At 43.1% G+C, this 19,706-nt stretch overlaps 1 protein-coding gene across 50 annotated transcripts in view; it reads right to left on the reverse strand.

Moving 5' to 3' along the window:
* The window catches only part of Rbfox1 (RNA binding fox-1 homolog 1), a 2,095,840-nt gene that overhangs the window by 63,033 nt on the left and 2,013,101 nt on the right, over nt 1-19,706 (reverse strand). For 39 of the 50 annotated variants that reach the window (XM_039085817.2, XM_017597207.3, XM_017597209.3 and 36 more), the window contains one exon: nt 18,771-18,851. The exons of the other annotated variants lie outside the window; for them this stretch is intronic. In XM_039085817.2, coding sequence (XP_038941745.1) covers nt 18,771-18,851 — 81 coding nt within the window. The remainder of the gene's footprint in view (nt 1-18,770; nt 18,852-19,706) is intronic. 50 annotated transcript variants of the gene reach the window in all.

A 19,706-nucleotide genomic window follows, 5' to 3' on the forward strand; every position in this document is an offset into this window, starting at 1 on the left:
ATGAACGTAAGAACAGGTAAGTAGAGGGTGGGGGTGTCACCTCACCCTTGGGAATAAGGAATTTTCTACATCATGGACACTCGATGGAACAGAAGGCTAAGTAAAAAAACAAGAGGTGTTCTGTGAGACTCAAGCGTCAAGGCAAATCAAGGGTTTTAAATGGAAGACATGTGGGTGTATCAAGCAGCCAAATGAGCCATTCGCCAGAGTGTCTACTGCTTCCTGCCACCTCTTCCGCAACAAACAAAGCTCGTGCCTCCAATGCTCTCCGTTCATGTATTTACAGTGACTAGCGCCTCCTCCCTCTCCGTCTCCTTTATGAACATGGTGCTTACCTTGGAAAATAAACACAAATGAGATCATTTCACCAGCCCGGAAATCCCAAGAGAAGAAACACAAAGCCAGTGGAAAATACTTGAGGGTTATAAACTGCATATTAAAGTTTTAGAGCTCTGGGAGAGGCAGAAGAATAGCAGATGCATACCGCAATAGGGGGGCAGATTCTGCAACACAGCCATAAAAATATACAGGCTGCTTTAATTGGCAATTATTCTTTGCATTTGTGTGCTGGCTTGAATTTGCATGAGATTGCCAGATGCCCGGTAAAGGTGTTGCCACCCGACTGTGGGGTTCTCTTTGTCTGGTGCCTCCCTACCACTTTGTGTTCTGAAACCCTGCTTCTTTCTCCACCCTTTGAAGATATGAAGACCTCCATGCACATGGTAATTTGTGGTTGAATTATTCTGTAGGTAGTGGATGGTGGGAAGCATTCGAATGCTTGAATTTGGGGGTGCAAATGTGTCTTAAACAGCAGGTTCAGGATCTTGTTGGATTCCCTTGTGGCAGGGACTCACATCTCATGTGTCAGACTATAAATTAAGATATGATGCCATCGTTAGTCAATGCACTGCACCACCATAAACAGCCAGCCTAGCTTTGGAGAGGCACCGTTGTGCAGGAAACATTTAGGTGAGAGGTCCAAAAATCTGATTACTTTCTCTAAATGGCCAAAAATGTTAACTTCTGCTTTCAAAATAAATCCAAAATGAGAGTTCAGCAAACTGGTTTGGAACACAGCGGCTCAAGCAAGACTAAATCACCCTTTAAGTGGCATTGGGTGAAAATGTAATAAGACAGTTATAGGTCAAAATACAAAAGTCTTCTTTTAATGAAGTAATTTTTAGGTTTGGGAGGAGTGATTCATTCAGGCATTCATATAGGGACCTCAAACAGCTCTCGAATTTGTAGAATTTCTGGTTCTTTAACTCACACGTATTTATGTTTGAAACCCATTTATGTTTGGGATCCACCCCTGTTTCAGCACAAATGATGTTAAATGCTGCTGCTTGGAAGTGAATAAATCTACATTTTGGACAAACTGGTTCCTTATAGGACATCCTCATTTGAAATGCATTGAATGGGAAAACAAAAAAAAAAATTCTAATTAATGTACAACTCTAATCACCATTCCCCACATGGAAGACTAATTTTTCACTGTTCATTTGCTTGGTTTAATCTCAAAACTGACATAACAGAAATGCAATGCCCTATAAATCTCCGCTCGTTTCTTTCTTTAATATTCATATTCCATTGAACTGCGGAGGCTTGTTGCTGCATTCGGCTACAGCATCCGAAAGTGTCGATAAAAATATTGTGAAAGGCAAGATGTGTTTTTTGCTGGCTGCGCTGACCATTTATTGGGGGAGGGGGGGCACAATAAATGGCTGGTGGATCCCTCGGCTGGCTGGCTGGTGGGTGATTAGTGATTAATTACCTTGCAGCAAATTGACACGGCACCAGGAAATTGACACAGCCCTGATTAATTAACTTTTTATGGGCGGTAGTTACTCACAAAACACTGCGCACCATAATTGAATCTCTTTACATAACAGTCATGGTACAAAAGTTTTACTCAAATCCAAATTAGCCAGAAGTTTCTAAGGCGGTTAGAGGTCTGATTAGGATGTGTTTGTAAGAACTGGCAAGAATTTGAACTTGGAGGGAGATGTGTGGTCTTGAAAGGAGATGGGGACAGGGCTGAGACAGGACACCATACAGGTTTGACTGCCAAGGCAGAATGTATTGATCTAAGTCTTCACTTGAGCTGGACTTTAAAAGGAGACTGAGATGTGTCGGTTTTTTCCAGGTAGACGTGGCTGCTGCCTCTCAGAGCTCTGGCAGATTCACTCCCTTTGTTTAGTCTGTACAGACTGACATGAGGCAAATTTGGGTCTGCTGTTGGGGTTCGTTTCCTTGCATCATTTCTTCCACCTTGTGCCTTTATGCTGACCACTCCATTTTCTACCATGGTTGTGTTTCCTCCTCCTGTCTGTCTTTTTTCCTGACAAGCTCTTTGACTGACACATGTCCTTTTACAGCTGTCTATTGGACTGTCCTGAAAGCTATATGTTGGGGACTACTGTGTCTCCAACATAGATAAATGGTCTGACACAAGGAAGCCATCCAAATGTCTTGAGTATATCAGAATTCTGCAGCAGTCCAGTTACAGACAAAACTGAGTGGCTGGGTAACCTCGAACTTGAAAGTCTTGTTAAGATGTTGCTTAGAGGTAGCTCACTCTAAGGAAAAGGTCTTGCTTGGTTCCTCAGAACTGGAGTGCTGAGAGAGATCCTGGACCTCACTTGTTAAACCCTAGACAGTGATCACTGGAGAATGCTAGCAAAGATGTGATCACAGTTGGCAGCATTCTAGCCTCTGAGACTCCATTATCAGATGGAAGGGATTCAACTGCATGATAACAGCTAGTGTTTATTAACACTTGCTAACTGCCAGATGCACAGGTTAACCCATTAGCTCTTTGAAAAACCACATGAATCTGGAGTATTGCTAATTTTTGCTTTCTTTGGGGCAATTGGAGTCTAGAGCAACTCGAAAGTCTCCAAAGTTGAGACTCTGGGTCTTATCTTTTCATCTGACCCCGAAACACCCCCACTCCCAGTTTTTTCTATGCTTGTTCTGTTTTCTTGAGGCTAACCCAGTGTGGCTTCCCTCTGCCTATTGCTTGCACAAGCTGCAACATTCTCTCCTGTGTTTCTACTACATCTGAGGAGGCAAGCAACAATGTGTCACGGGCTGGGCAAATCTGCAGAGAACTTCATTGACAAACTCCCTTGGTAGGGGCTATGCCATCAATGCCCTTATGTATTCGTATTCTGAAATTTCAAAACAGCTCTGAATCTTCATTGCTCTTTCAGTAGTTGGGACTCAGTTCACAGAGTTGGCCATAGATTTATGTTGGTAAAAATCCAAGGGCAATCTATTTTCCTTTCCTCCTGGAGTATATCTACATAGCTGGAGGTAAGCCAGTTTGTCATAAGTAAAGCGTTCAAGATGTAGAGACGTGTAAATCGCAACTAGGGTTAGCCCAGAGTAGTGTTGGTAGAGGTCTCTGTTGTACACACAAAGCTAGTTACTGTAAGTTCTCAGTGACTCTATTCCCCTATAGTACTTGAGTCTGGAAGATTGGAATACAAAACATATTTCAGAACTTGGCAGATGGCTTGCTGGTAAAGTAGGTACCCTGTAAGCAATGAGGACCTGAGTTCAAGCCCAAACCCTGCATCAAAAGCCATATGGTGATATAAGCCTTTAATACCAATGCTTTTGGGGTGGGGGTAGAGGCAGCCAGATTCCCAGAGGCTCTTTTCATTGGCCAGCCAGCCTAACATAATCAACACACTTGAGGCTAAGTGAGAGACTATGTCTCAAAAAGTAATATGGAGAAAGACAGAGGAAGACACCCAGGTCTACCTCTATCCTCCACAGACATGCACAGATGGGTGTCCACATACCCACATCCACTAAAAGCTCATTTCTAAGTCTGGGACTATTTGGATACAAAACTATCCTCCCACCTTGGGCTTCTATACTTACTGCCCTATATGAAGTGATTTGCTAATACTGTTTTCACACACTGTTCACCCATAGCTTGGTTTGAAACAAAGCTCCTGCTTGTACATAAATGAGTGAGCACTGGAAGAAAACCATACAGAAAACCAGCCACAGTGAACACAGGGGGATTTGTTCTGGATGGCAGGGTTGCTGTTCCCCAAGCACAAAGATTCCCTCACTCAAAACAGTCAATTCCAAAAGAACAAAACCCACACTTGTTAACCACGCACAGGAATCTTCTCAAATCATTCATCTGTGTGGAGCTGAGCAAGAAAGCGGCTTTGGGCTTACTAACCACCACACTGTTCCTACTTCCTGTGGAATCTAGCTGTTTTCTCTCCTGTGTTACGAATGCCAGCCTTAATAGAGCAGATGCATAGTGGGTGCTTTAAGGCCGCTGGGTGTTCGGTGCCACACTTCCTGTGGATAGGTCCTTGTGATCCCTCTGACTCACAGGTATTGACAGACCTTCGCCAGGCAAGATTTCTGTAACATTTCATTCAACAAAGTGGAAATGAATCTCCATGTTGGAGTGTTTCACCTGGCAGCACTGCAGCCGACATTGGCAAACGTGCCTTCTGTTGTTGGAGGGAGGATAGAAGTTGGAATGTAGTGTAATTTACATGGGGCCATAATCCCTTAGTTTGTCAAAATCAGCACCAGTATCAACGTGTTGTTGTTGTTATTGTTGTTGTTGTTGTTTTCTCTCACAAAACCATGAGGAGGTGCGGAAAGCAAATACTTTATATAAATAATGACTTTATGGAGCACATACATATACAGTAAAGGTTCAATTGTTAAATCATTCATGATCTATCTAACAGCTGGCTGGAACAGTGAGCTCGATGGATTGCCTCTCCAGGTAGGAAACAGGGCAAGTGAGATAAATTAGCTGCCTTCTGCTGGGCTGGATTACCCATGGTTCTCTGGGCTTGCTACAAGCTCTTGAGCTTGAGGTCCTTAGCGGGGAATGGGGGTGGGGGGAGTTGGCAGTGACTCACAAGACATGTATGGCACGCAAGTGCATTTGTTCATTTCACATCCAGCCATCACTGTGAGGAGATCTGTTCTGTCTGTCAGTGTTCAGTGCTGAGGCCATCTGCCACTCAGCCTAAGCATTTAGCTAAATAACAAAACAAAAAATACAAAACAAACAAAGAAACAAAAAGTGCTCTGAGCCTTTGATCAACACCCCAGACAAACAATATTAAACAGAGACAGAGTCTCTCACTGGCTTGGCACTAGTCAATGCCACCTCCAAGTTGGCTGTCCAGCAAGATCCTGGGATCTGCCGGTCCCCACATCCCCACAGCCGAGATTAGGGTATGCATCAATATGCCCAGCTATTCTTAATGTGCTTTGAGGACTGAACTCAGGCCCTCATGCTTGCATGGTAAACACTATACCATTGAGCGATCTTCCCAGTTCTTTCTTGTTTTCCCACAGAAAGAAATTAGTGGTCAAAAGCCTACATTCTGCGTGAACAACACCACTCTCCAAAGAGATAGATGTCACATGTGCATGCAGCCGGGATATTTGGGGCTACAGCTGCATCTCTGTGCCACTGCATTCAAGTTCTGTGGTGGCCATCATATGGCTTGGGATGGCTCTTATCCATAACTGATCACATGATTTAAGAAACTTGCCTCATCATTAAAGCAAAGGTTTCCATTCTTGGGTAGATATGAACTCTCCCAGATTCTCTTTCCTTGCATAAGAAGCAAACTCATCTTCCTTTGTGGAGTCTTTGTACTCAGTGGGGAAGTTTGCTCCTGATGAGGGAGAAGGGATTCGGCATCTCTGTAATCACAATGCCCATGCCAAGAGTCCTGGGATTCCTTTGTCAGCTCTCCATATACTCAAGGGCTCCTTCTCCCACCCGGGTCCTTGACTGCTTTGCTGCAGGTCTGCAGACCTGGGTGTTAGGGTCAGCCCCTGACCTGGTTCAACTTGGAATCCAAGCCTACTAGGATTACATCTCCAGCCCTCTGGCATCCACCACCCTCTGTTGCTCTTCGGGGACCAAACCTGCTTTTACTTTCACCTCTAGAACCTGTGTATTCAGAGATCTGAGCAGAGAGTGCTCTCCAACCACTCACTGTTTTTAAAATCCATAGCAGTTTCAAGGAGCAAAGAAAGTGCAGACCAGCACTGAGGAAAAAATAAACATAAGCTTCTCACACTACTGACAGTTTCTCTCGCGCCCCTGCTGGGGCTGGAGAGTGGGTGGGCATTTTCAAGGTGCTGAACCTGGGAGCAACTCTGGTGGTTGATCCTCTTAAGTAAATGTGAGCATTAGAAGAAAGAAAAGTCTCCTCTCAATGCTATCTCAGGCCTTGCTCCTTCCAGGGAATTCCCCTAGCATGTCTGCCTCGCTGCTTTTCAGAAACATCTCATCTCGGCCTTGTTCTCTGGCTTTGTGTGCGCTCGAATCCCAGGGCAGCATAGTTTATTGTTTTAATATCTGTCTGACACAAAGCAAGCGCAGCCTCCGGTGACTCCTTATCTGTCATATGTATTTCTGTGAAAGAAATATCAAGACAAATAAGATGTTTGGGGGCACACCACGGGATGGGAGCTTTTGCAACTGGCAGCCTTTCGCAAAAGGCAGACCCCCATTTGAAAATGACAAAAGCCACTCTTCTGCATTGAGATTAATAACCAAATGGAGAACGCAAGATAGTAGTCACATGAAAAAGAGCTGCTGGCTGTCAGGTTCTTCCCTTCAAAGAACTGAGGGATGTGGCTAGCCATAGTAGCACATGTCCACCATGCTAACTAGCTGTCCAGAAGCCGAAAGTAGGAGGATGAAGAGTTTGAAGCTAGACCGTGCTACCTTGTGGGGCCGTGCCTGAAAGTTGGGGAAGCAGCAGCAATAGTCAGATAGAAATGCTGTTTCAATTTTCCATGGAAAGAACATGGCCTGCATCCACCATGTGATAATGTGCTTTGGCTCTGACCCAGTCAGAGTAAGCCTGTCTCCAATGCCGATGAAGGTATGATGGTAAAAGGGATCGGAAATGCAAAAGAATTTGTTCTGTTCAAATATTTATTTTAATATTTTAAAGTTTTGTGTAAGTGGCCAGATGGGTGCACATAAAGGTGTCTGTTGAGGCCAGGGGCCTCCAAATCCACTTGGAGCTGTAGTTAGAGGCAGTTGAGAGCCTCCTGATGGGGATACTTAGGAACTGAACTTAAATTGTCTACAGCACACACTCTTAACCGTGAAACCATCTGTTCCCTCCATGAATCTGTTCTTAAACTGTGGTGTCTAAGGACAATACCTAAATGAGTGTTGGGACCATGAATGAGTGACCATGAATCAGATCCAAGTCGGTTCTTTGAATATATGAACATACGATTAAATGTATTATTTTCTATAGAAATAATTTGTGCAAGAGAGAGAGAGACAGAGAGAGAGAGAGAGACAGAGAGACAGAGAGAGACAGAGACAGAGACAGAGACAGAGAGAGGCAGGGAAAGAGACAGAGATTACATCATCACTGATTTCGTACATGGTACACACAGTAACTAAATAAGGAAATAAACAAATAAACAATATGGGCACGATCCTGGGGAATCAGGGCGGGTAGAGGAAAAGGCAGTACGTCACTGATATATAGATAATCCTAGATCTAAGTCCCAACAATCCTTCTGTGTCTGCCCCCTGCCCCAGGACTGGGGTTAGAGGTGTCCATGACTAACCTTTCTGTAACTACTGATAGATTTGAACTCAGGTCCTCAGGCTTCCTCAGCAAGTACTCCTACCCACTGAACCATCCCCCCTAGCCTACGCTTGTTTTGAAATGTGATACAATTATACAAGATGCTAGAGTTACTCCAAGATGATTCTTAAAATAATTTTTGCTACCGCCCTCAGGTAGCAGCTACTTGGCCTGCCTTGCTTTAGTAAATAAGAGGTAATAAACAAGAGGGAGACTGGTGATGGAGAGCACTTGGGGCAAGCCTGGCTGCAGATTATTCTTATAAATGAAATTGTACTGGAACTCAGCTATCCACTTATGTACAGGCGTAGTCTCTGGTGACCTGTAAGTCGTCCATGTCAAAGCTGGAAGAGCAGATGCTGACAGGTTAAACGTGGTTGTCCTTCTGAAGAGCAGCTCTGTGAGGCCTCGGTCAGACATGAAACAAACAAACAAACAAACAAACAAAAAACAAAAAACCAAACTCTTCTCCCAAATCATGGGATAGGGATGAGAAAGCAGGATCTTAGCCCAATCAGAGGTGCTAGACAGCTTGTTTAGTGTCCCGGAGAACGGTCTCTGCTCTGATATTTCAGGAGTCCAGCATGAGGTTCTTTCCATTCTCTGGGGATCAAGTGTTAAAGGTATTTAAGAGAAGATACTGTGGGGGTCAGAATATGGGAGAACAAACCACATAGTTCTGCCACCGTTAGTCCCTCTGAGCCTGAGTTTATATTAACCGTGGGTATTTCTGAGGATCGTAGGAGAAGGGTTATTAAAATGTTCCAGCAATGACCTTAGGTAAAGTCAGTAAATAGCCACTTCCTCTCATTGTTTCGGGTCTACCAGTAGGTACAGCCAACTAAGACCATTACACTTGGGGCTATCAGTTGGGAGGGACTCCAAAATTCAGTAATCAGTGGTTTTCAATCAGTATTCTGAAAAAGTTATCCAAGGAGACCAAACAAAATGTACAGCAAAACATGCACTACTGAGGCGATATACTGGATTCAGTCAGCAAAATAAAAGAACTAATGTCTCTTCTTGCCTCTGTGGCAAATTTCAATATTTATTCCTCGTGGATCTTTCCCATTAATCTTTGAATTTAACAGTATTATATGAAAGCATTACCATCTCATTTCATCCTCTTTTTCTAGGTGCTCTTCACATTCTGTCTGAAGTTTGCATGCCTCACTCATTCATTTTGGTCCTGGCATTAGTTCTATTACACAGCGCCTCCAGAAAATATTAGGAAAAGCCATCTTCCAGGCAACCAGGAAGCTGCCCAGAATGAGCATCAAGAGAGAAAGCCCATCTCTCCAAACCGAGGTGTCAGCACAGTGACCCTCATGGGCTCCTCTGTGAACTGAGCAGAGTCTCCTGACAGTGTCTGTCTTGGCAAGAAGGAAGAGGCAGCTCTGAGTTAATCTTGGGCTTCACTTTAATTACAGAAACCAACAGCAGCACCTTCTGTGGTCTGAGTATAGGATGGTGCAGCTCTGATTTATGCCTGCTTCTGCCAGGTAATTTATTGTTTTAGGGGTGTTACACAGTCACTTCCATAAAACCTGAGCTCCATATATCAATTAAAAGTACGCCATGACCACTTGCCCTTGAGATTCACAGGAGTGAAAAGAGCAGGCAGTTATTCTGTGGTTGGGGAATATTGAAGTTTCTGAACATTTGCTTCTAATCTCTTGGTTTCTACAGAGTAGGACTACAGACAAAAAAAATGCCTCCTTCCTGTCTGCCTTTACTGTTTGTCCCACATGGTTGCAATGTTCAGCTGTGGCCCCTTTAGAACTATGAAAGCACGCATGTGTGTATTGGGGACAGATGGACCCACACAGATATTCCTACAGGAGTATGCATCTGCAACTCTGCGGATGTGGTCGTTCTCTGTGCAGGTACTTGATACCAACTGACATGGCCCCTTCTACTCCAGACCGGAGTGCTGATGTTCTGGTGTTTACTGGAATATTTGGATGTAGGGCTTTAGAGAAGCACTTAGGTATTAGATGAGGAAGTCCTCAGAAAAATGTTGGTTAGAGAAAGACATGTGTACTAGCTTCTGCCTGTTCTCTTTACCAGGTAAGGATGTATGAAGGTAGACATTGAAAGCTAGGGCAAGAGCCATCATCAGGACCCAACCGTGCTGGCACCTTGATCTCAGGTGTCACCTTACTGCGTAATGAGGAAATAGATGTCAGTTGCTTAGGCAGCCCAGTCTATGACATTCTGCAATAATATCAAACTAATGGGCTCCTCAAGAGAATTAGAAAAGTGTGCCATGAAATTTAAATCTGACAATATGAGAAAAGACAGATAAGTCTGCCTGTACAATTAAAATTGTATAATGGCACCCAAGTAACATAAGAAAAGGTACGCTTCAATATCAATGCTTGTCACAAACAACAATGATAAACAATAAAAAGAACTGGAATTTATAAGAGGTTAAGTGCAGTTTGCAATTAAATGTGTGAAAGATGATGCTTACAGTGAGGAAGAAACTCATGTAAAAGAGAAGAAAGAGAGATGTTTCCTTTCCCCTGTATAATCTGCAGCATTGACAGACCCAAACACATCATTGCAGAGGGGCCCATTTAGATGTGTGCAGAATTCTATGATTGGGGCTATAGATGAGGGCTCTGAAGCAGGGTATGGAAGGCCGCTACTACAAATATGCCTGCCACAACTTTGGTGCAGGATGTGGAAGGAAGTGGGTTGTTTTGTCTGGATCTGAGTGATGGGTGATAACCTCAATGAAATGGCTTGGCAATATCAAAGGGGACTCAAGGTGAGGGTCACAGCATAGTAAATAAACCTAATGTGTATATGAGTACTTGCCTCTAAATGAAAACACAGGACTAATGCTTTCCTCGTCCATTGCAGAGTGTAGTCCTTAAATCCAAATGGGAGAAAAAGAGAATTCTATAAAGTCACACAGACTACTCTATAGTAGAAAAAGATCCTATTCTAAACGTACGTATGCGTGTGCATGTGTATGTGTGTGTGTGTGTGTGTGTGTGTGTTCGTTCATGCGCATGCATAGGGGTGCATCCTGCTTCGTAGGACATGTAAAATTCCAATTTAAAAATTCTATTCATGATAGACCCTGTTTATAAGCACACCATAGCATCAGTAATAGTGTCAGAACTTGTGGCTTCCCCTGAGCTGAATCCCAATTTGGGTCTGTCACCAGACCTCCTTTTCCTCAGGTTCTTCTCCATTTTTGTCCCTGCAGTTCTTTCAGACAGGAACGATTCTTGGTCAGAGTTTTTGACTATGGGATGGTAATCCCATCCCTCCACTTGATGCTCGCTCTGTCTTTCTACTGAAGGTGGACTTTAAAAGTTCCCTCTCCCCACTGAAGGGCATTTTGTCTAAGGTCCCTCCCTTTGAGTCTTGAAAATCTCTCACCTCCCAGGTCTCTGGTATATTCTAGAGGGTGCCCCTCACCTCCTACGTCCCAATGTTATCTGTTTTGATTCTTTCTGTTGGCCTCAGGACTTCAGTCCTGTTCCTCCTCCCCACAATACCTGATCATGTTCCCCTCTTCCCCTCCCTTGTCGCCTTTTCCACCCAGGTCCTTCTCCCTCCCTCCTTCCCCTTTCCCTTCCTGTGATTGCTCTCTTCTCCCTCAAGTGGGATTGAGGCATCCTTATATTAGCCCTGCTGCTTGTTAGCCTTCTTGAGTTCTGTGGGCTGCCCTCTGAAAGGCCCGACAAGCATCTGCAAGAGTCAGAAGCAGATATTTACACCCAACCAATGGACAGAAGCTGCTGACCCCTGTAGTTGAATTAGGGAGAAGCTGGAGGAAGGTGAGGAGCAGGGCAGCCTTGTAGGAAGACCAGCAGTCTCAACTAACCTGGACCCCTGGGATCCCTCAGACATTGAGCCACCAACCAGGCAGCACACACCAGCTGAGATGAGGCCCAGCAGGGGTCTGGACTCAGTCAGAGAAGAGGCACCTAATCCTCCAGAGAGACTTGGGGCCCCAGGGAGTGGGGAGGTCTGGCAGGTAGGGATGGGAGTGGGGACATCCTCTTGGAGACATGGGGAGGAAGTGTGGGATGTGGAACAGTTGGAGGGTGGGCCAGGAGGGGGATAAAGTCTGAACTATAAAAAAAGATTAAAGAATAAATAATAAATTTTAAAAATCTATTCATAAGCTTATGAGAAAACAGTATTGGTGGCCTTTACTGTCATATACAAAAGAGACGATCAAAAGCTATCACTCCATTTGCTCGCCCAAATCAGGTTTTATCCCTTTGTGGAATCAGAGATTGCCTTCCAGAGGGCATCACTTCCATCTATAGCACTTTGAGCTACCTTCCATTCCTCTTTGCAAGAAGCTAAACTTGGGGTTATTTAGTAACATATCAAGAAAAGGAAAACATCAAGTATGTCATCAGCCTTGCCCTGCCCACTTCAAAACTTTTCTTACAAAGGACCACATGTATCACAGCCTGTCTGGTGACATTCATAGTAAACATGTCACATTTGTAGGAACGCATCCTGCCTAAATTCTTGATGTTTTGCTCTGACTTTAATTGAGAGTGGTTTAGTAGGACATACAGGAGGCTATACAATTTCCTGTGACACTTTTAAGTCAGCATAAACGGGGGTGGGGGAGAGCAAAGGGGCTGGGTTGAATTGACAGGCAGCCCTGAGTGACATATCTCCCTCTTAATGCTGTCGCATATCGTTGGTCACATCAGGAAGATTTACTTAGTATGGCAAACATTATGCAAAAGTGTATCTTTTAAAAGCAGATGACTTCACTGGGAATTATTTTCATTACAGGCTCATCCAGCAGGGTTCCTTTAAAAACTGTCTCCCCTACTGCATGTAAGGGTGTTATTTACAGATAATTATCTACTGGCTAAGAATATGGACAATTTAATTTGAAAACATTTAAGGCTAATTTAAAAATGGAGAAAAACCCTATTGAGAATTCTGTTGAGATCTGTACCCCACTTTACAATCGGATTATCTGGTTTGTTGATATTTAGTTCCTTGTGTTCTTTATATATTTTGGATATGAGCCCTCTTTCAGATGTGTGGTTGGTAAAAATCACTTCCTGTTGTTCAAATGGTGACATCCTTTGCCTTACAGAAGTTTCTCAGTAAAAAAAGTTTCATGAGGTTCTATTTATTAATTGTTCTTTGTGCCGTGTTCTGGGAAGAAGTCTTTTCTTGTGCCAATGACTTCGGCGCTGTTATTCCTCACTGCCTCTTTCATTAGGTTCAGTGCATCACGTTTTATGGTGAGGTCACTGGTCCATTTGGTGTTGAGTTTTGTGCAGGGTGAGAAGTATGCATCTATTAGCATTCCTCCACATGCCAACATCAAGTTTGACCTGCACCATTTCTTAAAGATGCTTATGCCCCAGTGTGTACTTTTGGCTTCTTTATTAAAAACAAACAAACAACAAACAAAAAACGTTGGTCTGTGTGCATCTAGATTTATATCTGGGTTTTCAATCCGTTCCCACTGATCAGCAAACATGTCTTGTTTCTGTGCCAGTACCATCCTGACTTATTTACTGTAGCTTTGTGGTGCAACTTGAAATCGGGGAAACTGAAATGACTGGGAAACACTTAAGGAAGTGTTCAACATAGCCACTCTAATGGATGCAAGACGGAATCTTGAAGTAGTTTTGCTTTGCGTTTTGCTCATGGCTAACATAGTCAAAACAGGTAAGAGAGCACACGGGTGAGGATGGTAGATTAAAATGAGGATGCACACGCTGTTGGCGGGCAGGCAAACTCAGACCATGGGAGAACTGTATGGCAGTTCTTGAAGACAATGGGAATTAATTGGTCTCAAGATCCCTCTCTAGCATTCTTTAGCATATCCACAAAGGGTGCGGTGACCGAGAGACACTCACTCAACCATGTCATCGCTGCTCCTCTCATAACAGACGGAACTGGAAGCCATCTAAATGTCCCTCAACACAAACATGGAGATTTTAGTGGAGAACATTTAAACAATGAAGTATTACTCAGTCATTAAAAAAAAAAAAAAAACAAAACCCTAACATTGTGATAATTGCAGACAAATGGCTGGAACGAGAAAAAAATCATTCCAAGAGAGGGATCCCAGCCTTAGAAGGACAAACATGGTATGGGTTTGCTTTTGTGTGGGTAATATGTTAAGTCCATGAAAACCAAGATACGGTCTGTGGAACAATATAGGGTAGGTACAGAGTAAGGAACTAATGGAACAGTTCCTTAATCTAGTTCCCTTAGGAAAGGGAAATAGAACAGATAACTATGGGATGGACTAGGGCAGAAATGGAAATGAGAGGGGCAAAAGGGAACTGAGGAAAGGTGGTTATGAGTGGGAATAAAAGAGAGACAGCTGAAATTAAGGGGCATTTGAGAGTAAGATGAAAACCTACTATAGTAGAAACCTTCTAAATTATATACATATATGAAAGTGATCTAAATTAAATTGCCAAATAATGGTGGATACAGAGTCTGAACTGGCTATCGTAAGGTATCAAAGACACTCTCAATGTGGGCACTGATCTAATTGAGTTGCTGGCCAAAGAGGCCCCTTGGAAACTCTCAAACAGCAGAGGCTATTGCCAGGACTAATAGAAGTTGTTATCCACAAACTGACTGAAAGCCCCATGGTTGACTACAATAGCTACAAAAGTAACGAATGTGGAAATGTCCATCTGCTGCCCCCATAGAGCCACCGTATGTTCTACTGTATTTGGTATATGAAGGTCCTCTATTAGCCACCAAAGGAGAAATGTAAACACTTATCTAGCCACAAATGCATTGATCTATTTTAGAGTACTGCTAGCAACATATGCTAAAGCAATGGTGGCACGAAGCTGTGGGGATAACCACCAACTGGTGGACTTAAGGTCCACTCAACAGGAGGGAAACCATACCCATCACTGCTCAGGTAACAAGAACCTGAGACTAGGGAGCCCAGAGTCCTTGAGTAATGACTAAATCATTCTGGTCTTAAAGCAACCCCAAGCAGTGATAATGTGACTCCTAACGGCATTCTGCGGTCCGCATAGATCAGTGACACTCAGCCATCATCAGAAAAGCTTCCTGCTGTACCAGATGGGAACACACACAGAGACCCACAGTCAGACACTAAGCAGAGAATGAGAGACCTTGGAACACTTGGGCCTAAATGAAATGTTTCCATCAAATCCCTCCCCTCAGAGGTCAGGGAATCCCACGAAAGAGGAGATGGAAAGAATTTAAGAGCCAGTGGGAATGGAGGGTACTAAGGAAGAAAGGCCCTTTAAATCAACATGAGTAAACCTCATATAAACTCACAGAGACTAAAGTAGCATACACATGACCCGCATGGGTCTATACTAGATCCTGGAGATATATATATCTTCCATTTAGGGTTTCTCTGAGTGTGTGGTTGAGGGGCCGCTGGTTCTTGTACCATCTCTTAGGCATTCTCCTTCTGTTGGTTTGTCCTGTCACGCTGGTTCTTGTACCATCTCTTAGGCATTCTCCTTCTGTTGGTTTGTCCTGTCAAACTTTGATTTCATAGTTTTAGTTTTATCTTATTGTATTTTATGTTATGCTTTAAATGAATGGACGAAAGATTGAAGGAAAACTAACCACTAGTGTAAGTGTTAACAACTGAATCGTCATTCATCCCTGCTGGGAGAGGAAAATCAGTTTTCTCCAGTGAAATGACAACCACTCCAGGGCAGGCCTCAAGTTCAGAAGTAGTTGACCAACATGTAACAAATCTCACAGGGTTGCTTTGTATATGTTTGTGTGCGCTTTTATTTGGTTCAGTTTTGTGGTTGATTTTGATTTACATCATTTTAATTTGTTTTCTTGGTTTTGGAGGAGTTTGTTGTTGTACTGGGTTCTTGTTTTTTGTTACTGTTGTTCTGTTTTGTTTTGTTTTAGAACTTAAAGTTGGGTAGAGAAAGAGGATGTAGAAAGGCTTGAGGAGTAGAAGAATATATCCAAAGTATATTTAAATTTAAAGATTGTTTTAAGTAATAAAAAGCATAATAAAGGGCCGGAGAGATGGCTCAGTGGTTAGGGGCACTGACTGCTCTCCCAGAGGTCCCGAGTTCAGTTCTCAGCAACCACATGGTGGCTCACAACCATCTGTAATGGGATCTGATGCCCTCTTCTGGTGTGTCTGAAGACAGCCACAGTGTACTCACACACATAAAGTAAATAAATCATTTTTATAAAAAGCACAATAAAATGGAGAGAGCCCAAGTTTGATGAATAGTATCAGAAGTCAATTTACACAAGGACAATCTACAGAGTCTAACTGTCATATACATTTTTTCCTTCAGGAACATAACTTACAGAAAAAAAAGAGAAATACCTGAACTTTCGAGATTAAAAAGGGTACCCTAAAACACTGCTAAGAAGTAAGGGAGCCTCCATTTGAAAGAAGATGCAGAAATCCTACTGAAAGTCTCTGTCTCATTCAGGTCTCGGAAACAAGGGAAGATGGAGCCCTGTGAGAGTCTCACCTGAGAGCAGAGGACCCTGGGCCAGTTGACTGGATGCTTTTAGAGCAGGAACTACAGCTTGCTCGGGATAGGTATTTTCGCCTCGTAAGAAAGAGCAAACTAGGATGAATCTTGTGAAGGTGCCAGCTTTCTGCAAACAGTGGGACTAAAAATCAATGGAAGAGAGAGGAAGCCTGGGCAGGGCACCCCAGAGTTGTGAACAACTTTTCCTGTCACTAGTGGAGTTCCTTGCTCTGACACAATACTCAACCAGCTTGCCAATCTGAGTATCGTTGCTTAAGATTAAATTCCCAGACAAGATTCTTCGTAAAGGAAACTAGGTTGTGCCTCTTTTAAAAATTTAAGAAAAAATGAAATTAGCTATTAATTGCTTCCTGTAAGACTGCTATAGAAAAGGGCATTGATTTTAATATATTTGAAAATAATTGCTAGGAACCTGAACATTCAACAATTGGGGCAACAGATTAAAATATAATTAAACAATAGCATATGAAGAGGCCATTAGAATAAAGGTCACATGGCCGATTCTCGACAATAAGAAGTTGAGGATGTGTAGGCGAGCTGACTGACGTTACTAAAAATAGAAGTAGGCAAAGCTTGAGGAATATATGGAAGGCGGTGATGTCACCACATACTCTCAGGTCTAACAGACCCTTTGCAGGAAAGTTTGGTCACTGCTTCTGTATAGCTTATATATCAGGCCCCTATTAAGACCATATAAAATATACATTTTCTATAAGACAAGTTCTCACTACATAGGCCTGGCTGGTGTCGACCTCATCATACTCCTGCTTTTCTCATTCGCCAGTGCTGGAATCAAATCTATGTACTGCCACACCTGGCAATCATACACGTGTCACTCAGTTTGGTTTTACAGCCCTTATAGAATGGGTAGGGAAGGGGTCTAGCTTGTGGCTTTAATTTTCTGTCTCCTGACATCATTTCCCCCAACAGAGAGTTTGTGTGATATTTTTATATTTGATATAAAAAATATGACCCAATTTGCTTTAGAACAGCTAGAAAAATTCAAATTAGTATTTTCCAAGGTTGTATCTGGGAAGAGAATCACTGAGTATACAGAGCCAATCTGTCTAATCCGTTAACTGACTGCTTGCCTCATGTGGCTAACTAACTTGATGAGTTCAAATAAGTATTGTCTCCAAGACCCACCAACACTGTCCTAGAGAACACATATGTAGAGTTTTTTCTAGGAGTTCTGTGGACCAATAGAAACACTATGCATAAACGATTCTCCAGAAAACAGATTAGAAACATGATGGGCCGACAAGTGGAAAGAACCAAATGTTTGTAAATGAACACTGAGGAGCTCCCATGGCTCGAGATAAGTAACTGTTTGTGGTGCCCGGACTCCCTCACCTGCAAAGCAAGCAGTGTAGTACCTACCTGGAGCAGACATGGAGAAGTCTAACGTCTATGGTGACTCACAAGGGAAAATCTGCCTCCATTCGGAAAGAACCACTTCTTGTCAGGGTTTAGAATTCCGTGAGGCACAGAAAAATATCCCCATTTAACCAGCTCAAAACTGTGTTTCAATATGAAACAGCCGCCAATCTCCATGTCCTATACAATTACACAACCAGTGTGTCCCAGGATTAACTATTACAGGTTGGGACTCGGGTGACCTCTCTAGTGTATCTCACTTGTACACTCTGAGGACTTAAGTATCTCATTTTTCCCAGCAATGAGAAATCTCCTTGCTTTCATTTTTGTGACTATCATGACCTTCTACTTCAAGACTACTCTTCTTTCAGAAGCCTATTGGCCATCCTAAGGGCCTTCAGATTCCCTTTTGGCCACTAGCTCTGAAGAGGACACATTTGCCAACTAAGGAAATCACCCAGCGCTACATAGAGTCTCTGCATTAGATAGTAAATAAGGACTCAGTGCTGACTAAGATACAGAAGGAGGCCCAAAGGGCCAAGGTTTGGCTTTGGTGGTCCAGTCTGCTCTGGAATCAGGGAGGGTGCTCGCCAGGATTTCCTTCCAAGTTTATGTTTAGTCACCTGCCCTGGCACTTGATGGCTATATTTACATCTAGATGTGTTTATATACATATATACAATTTAACTGGAGTGTTTTTGAATAGCTGTTTTCCAGTTAAATTGGAAAAAAAAAACCCTTAATTTAACTTCCCCCACATTGGACTCATAAGCCTTGCAAATGAGTCATACGCAAGCAATATTCCCCTCAGTGAACTCCATCTACAAAGAGACAGACCAAGACACCCACTGGCCTATGGAAGTTTTTTTGGGTGGCTTACACATTTAAAATGAGTTACCATTCATTTGCAGAGCTATGATCAATGCAGACAATGGCTTCTAGTTCCCCCCCTCTCCCACAATCTTTCCCAGCAACCAATTTCCCATTCTGGCTGTCAGTCATGGCAGGCTTCATGAAGATTGGCTGGTGCATACCTGGCAATCAGGAGTACTATGAATGGCAGCAGGCAGAGGGATTTAGATGCTAAGGCAATGGAGAAGCAGACATGCTTATGAAACACCACTCCACCTTATGGAGAGCGCAGCCGAAGGAGATGAGGTCAAAGGAGGGGCAGAGACTTACATGGCAAGGAAGATGAGTGGAGTCATATACACATATCACAAAACAAAAAGAGCCACAACTGTGGGCTTACTTGCAGAAGTATATACAAGTGAACTGGGGCCACTGTACATGGAAGATCCCTCCTGGTTGGCCTGGCACAACAGCACCGTGCCTACAAGAGAGAGAAAGAGAGAGAGAAAGAGATGGTGTCTGGTTTGGGGACAGCACACTACATCTAAGAGCATGGTAATACAAACAAGAAAGGCAGAGAAATGAAAACAGCCACATCTCAGAGCGCAGGAAGGTAAAGAGACCAGTGGAGACCCACCCACTTCCACAGCCCATCAAATACATGCTGTGCCATTTCGCATGAGGGTTAACTGAAGGGTCTGGTTAGTGCCATATAGCCTGCTTTCATACACACAATGGGAGTGGTGTGGCATTCTTAAAGGGAGATCTTAAAAAATAGCAGCCAACCTGATACCCATGTCCCAGTAAGTGTCCCCTAAGTAAACACATTTGATCACCAAAATAAAAAATATAAAAAGCACGAGGGAGAGAGAGAGAGAGAGAGAGAGAGAGAGAGACTGACTGACTGACTTTGGAAGGAAACCAGAATGAGTGGGAAAAGAAAAAAGAATAGGTAATAGAAGAACTGATGAAAAATATAAACATGAAACGTCATCTTGGAAGCCATTATTAGGTGTAATTAATGTATGCTAACTTACACAAACTTTTAAAATATCCATAAGAACCAGACAGAAAATTGGACTGAAACATCACTTTGTCATGTAATCTTGATAAGTCACTGGGCCTCTCTGGGTCTCACCATTCCTACCTGAGAAACTGAGAAACAGGCATAAATATACCTACCTCCAAAAGGTGCCCGTGGCAAGGGCTGCCATTTAAATGATTGCTCCACAAATGGGAAGTTTAGGTATTGATTTTTTCCAAGGCAATTTCCCCTACCTCTGCCCTAAACATTCATCTTGGTGGATGCGCTCTTTAGGGGCAAGGGTGGAAGGAG

The sequence above is a fragment of the Rattus norvegicus genome, chromosome 10, assembly GCF_036323735.1.
Source record: "Rattus norvegicus strain BN/NHsdMcwi chromosome 10, GRCr8, whole genome shotgun sequence".
In the NCBI taxonomy this organism is placed as follows: domain Eukaryota; kingdom Metazoa; phylum Chordata; class Mammalia; order Rodentia; family Muridae; genus Rattus; species Rattus norvegicus.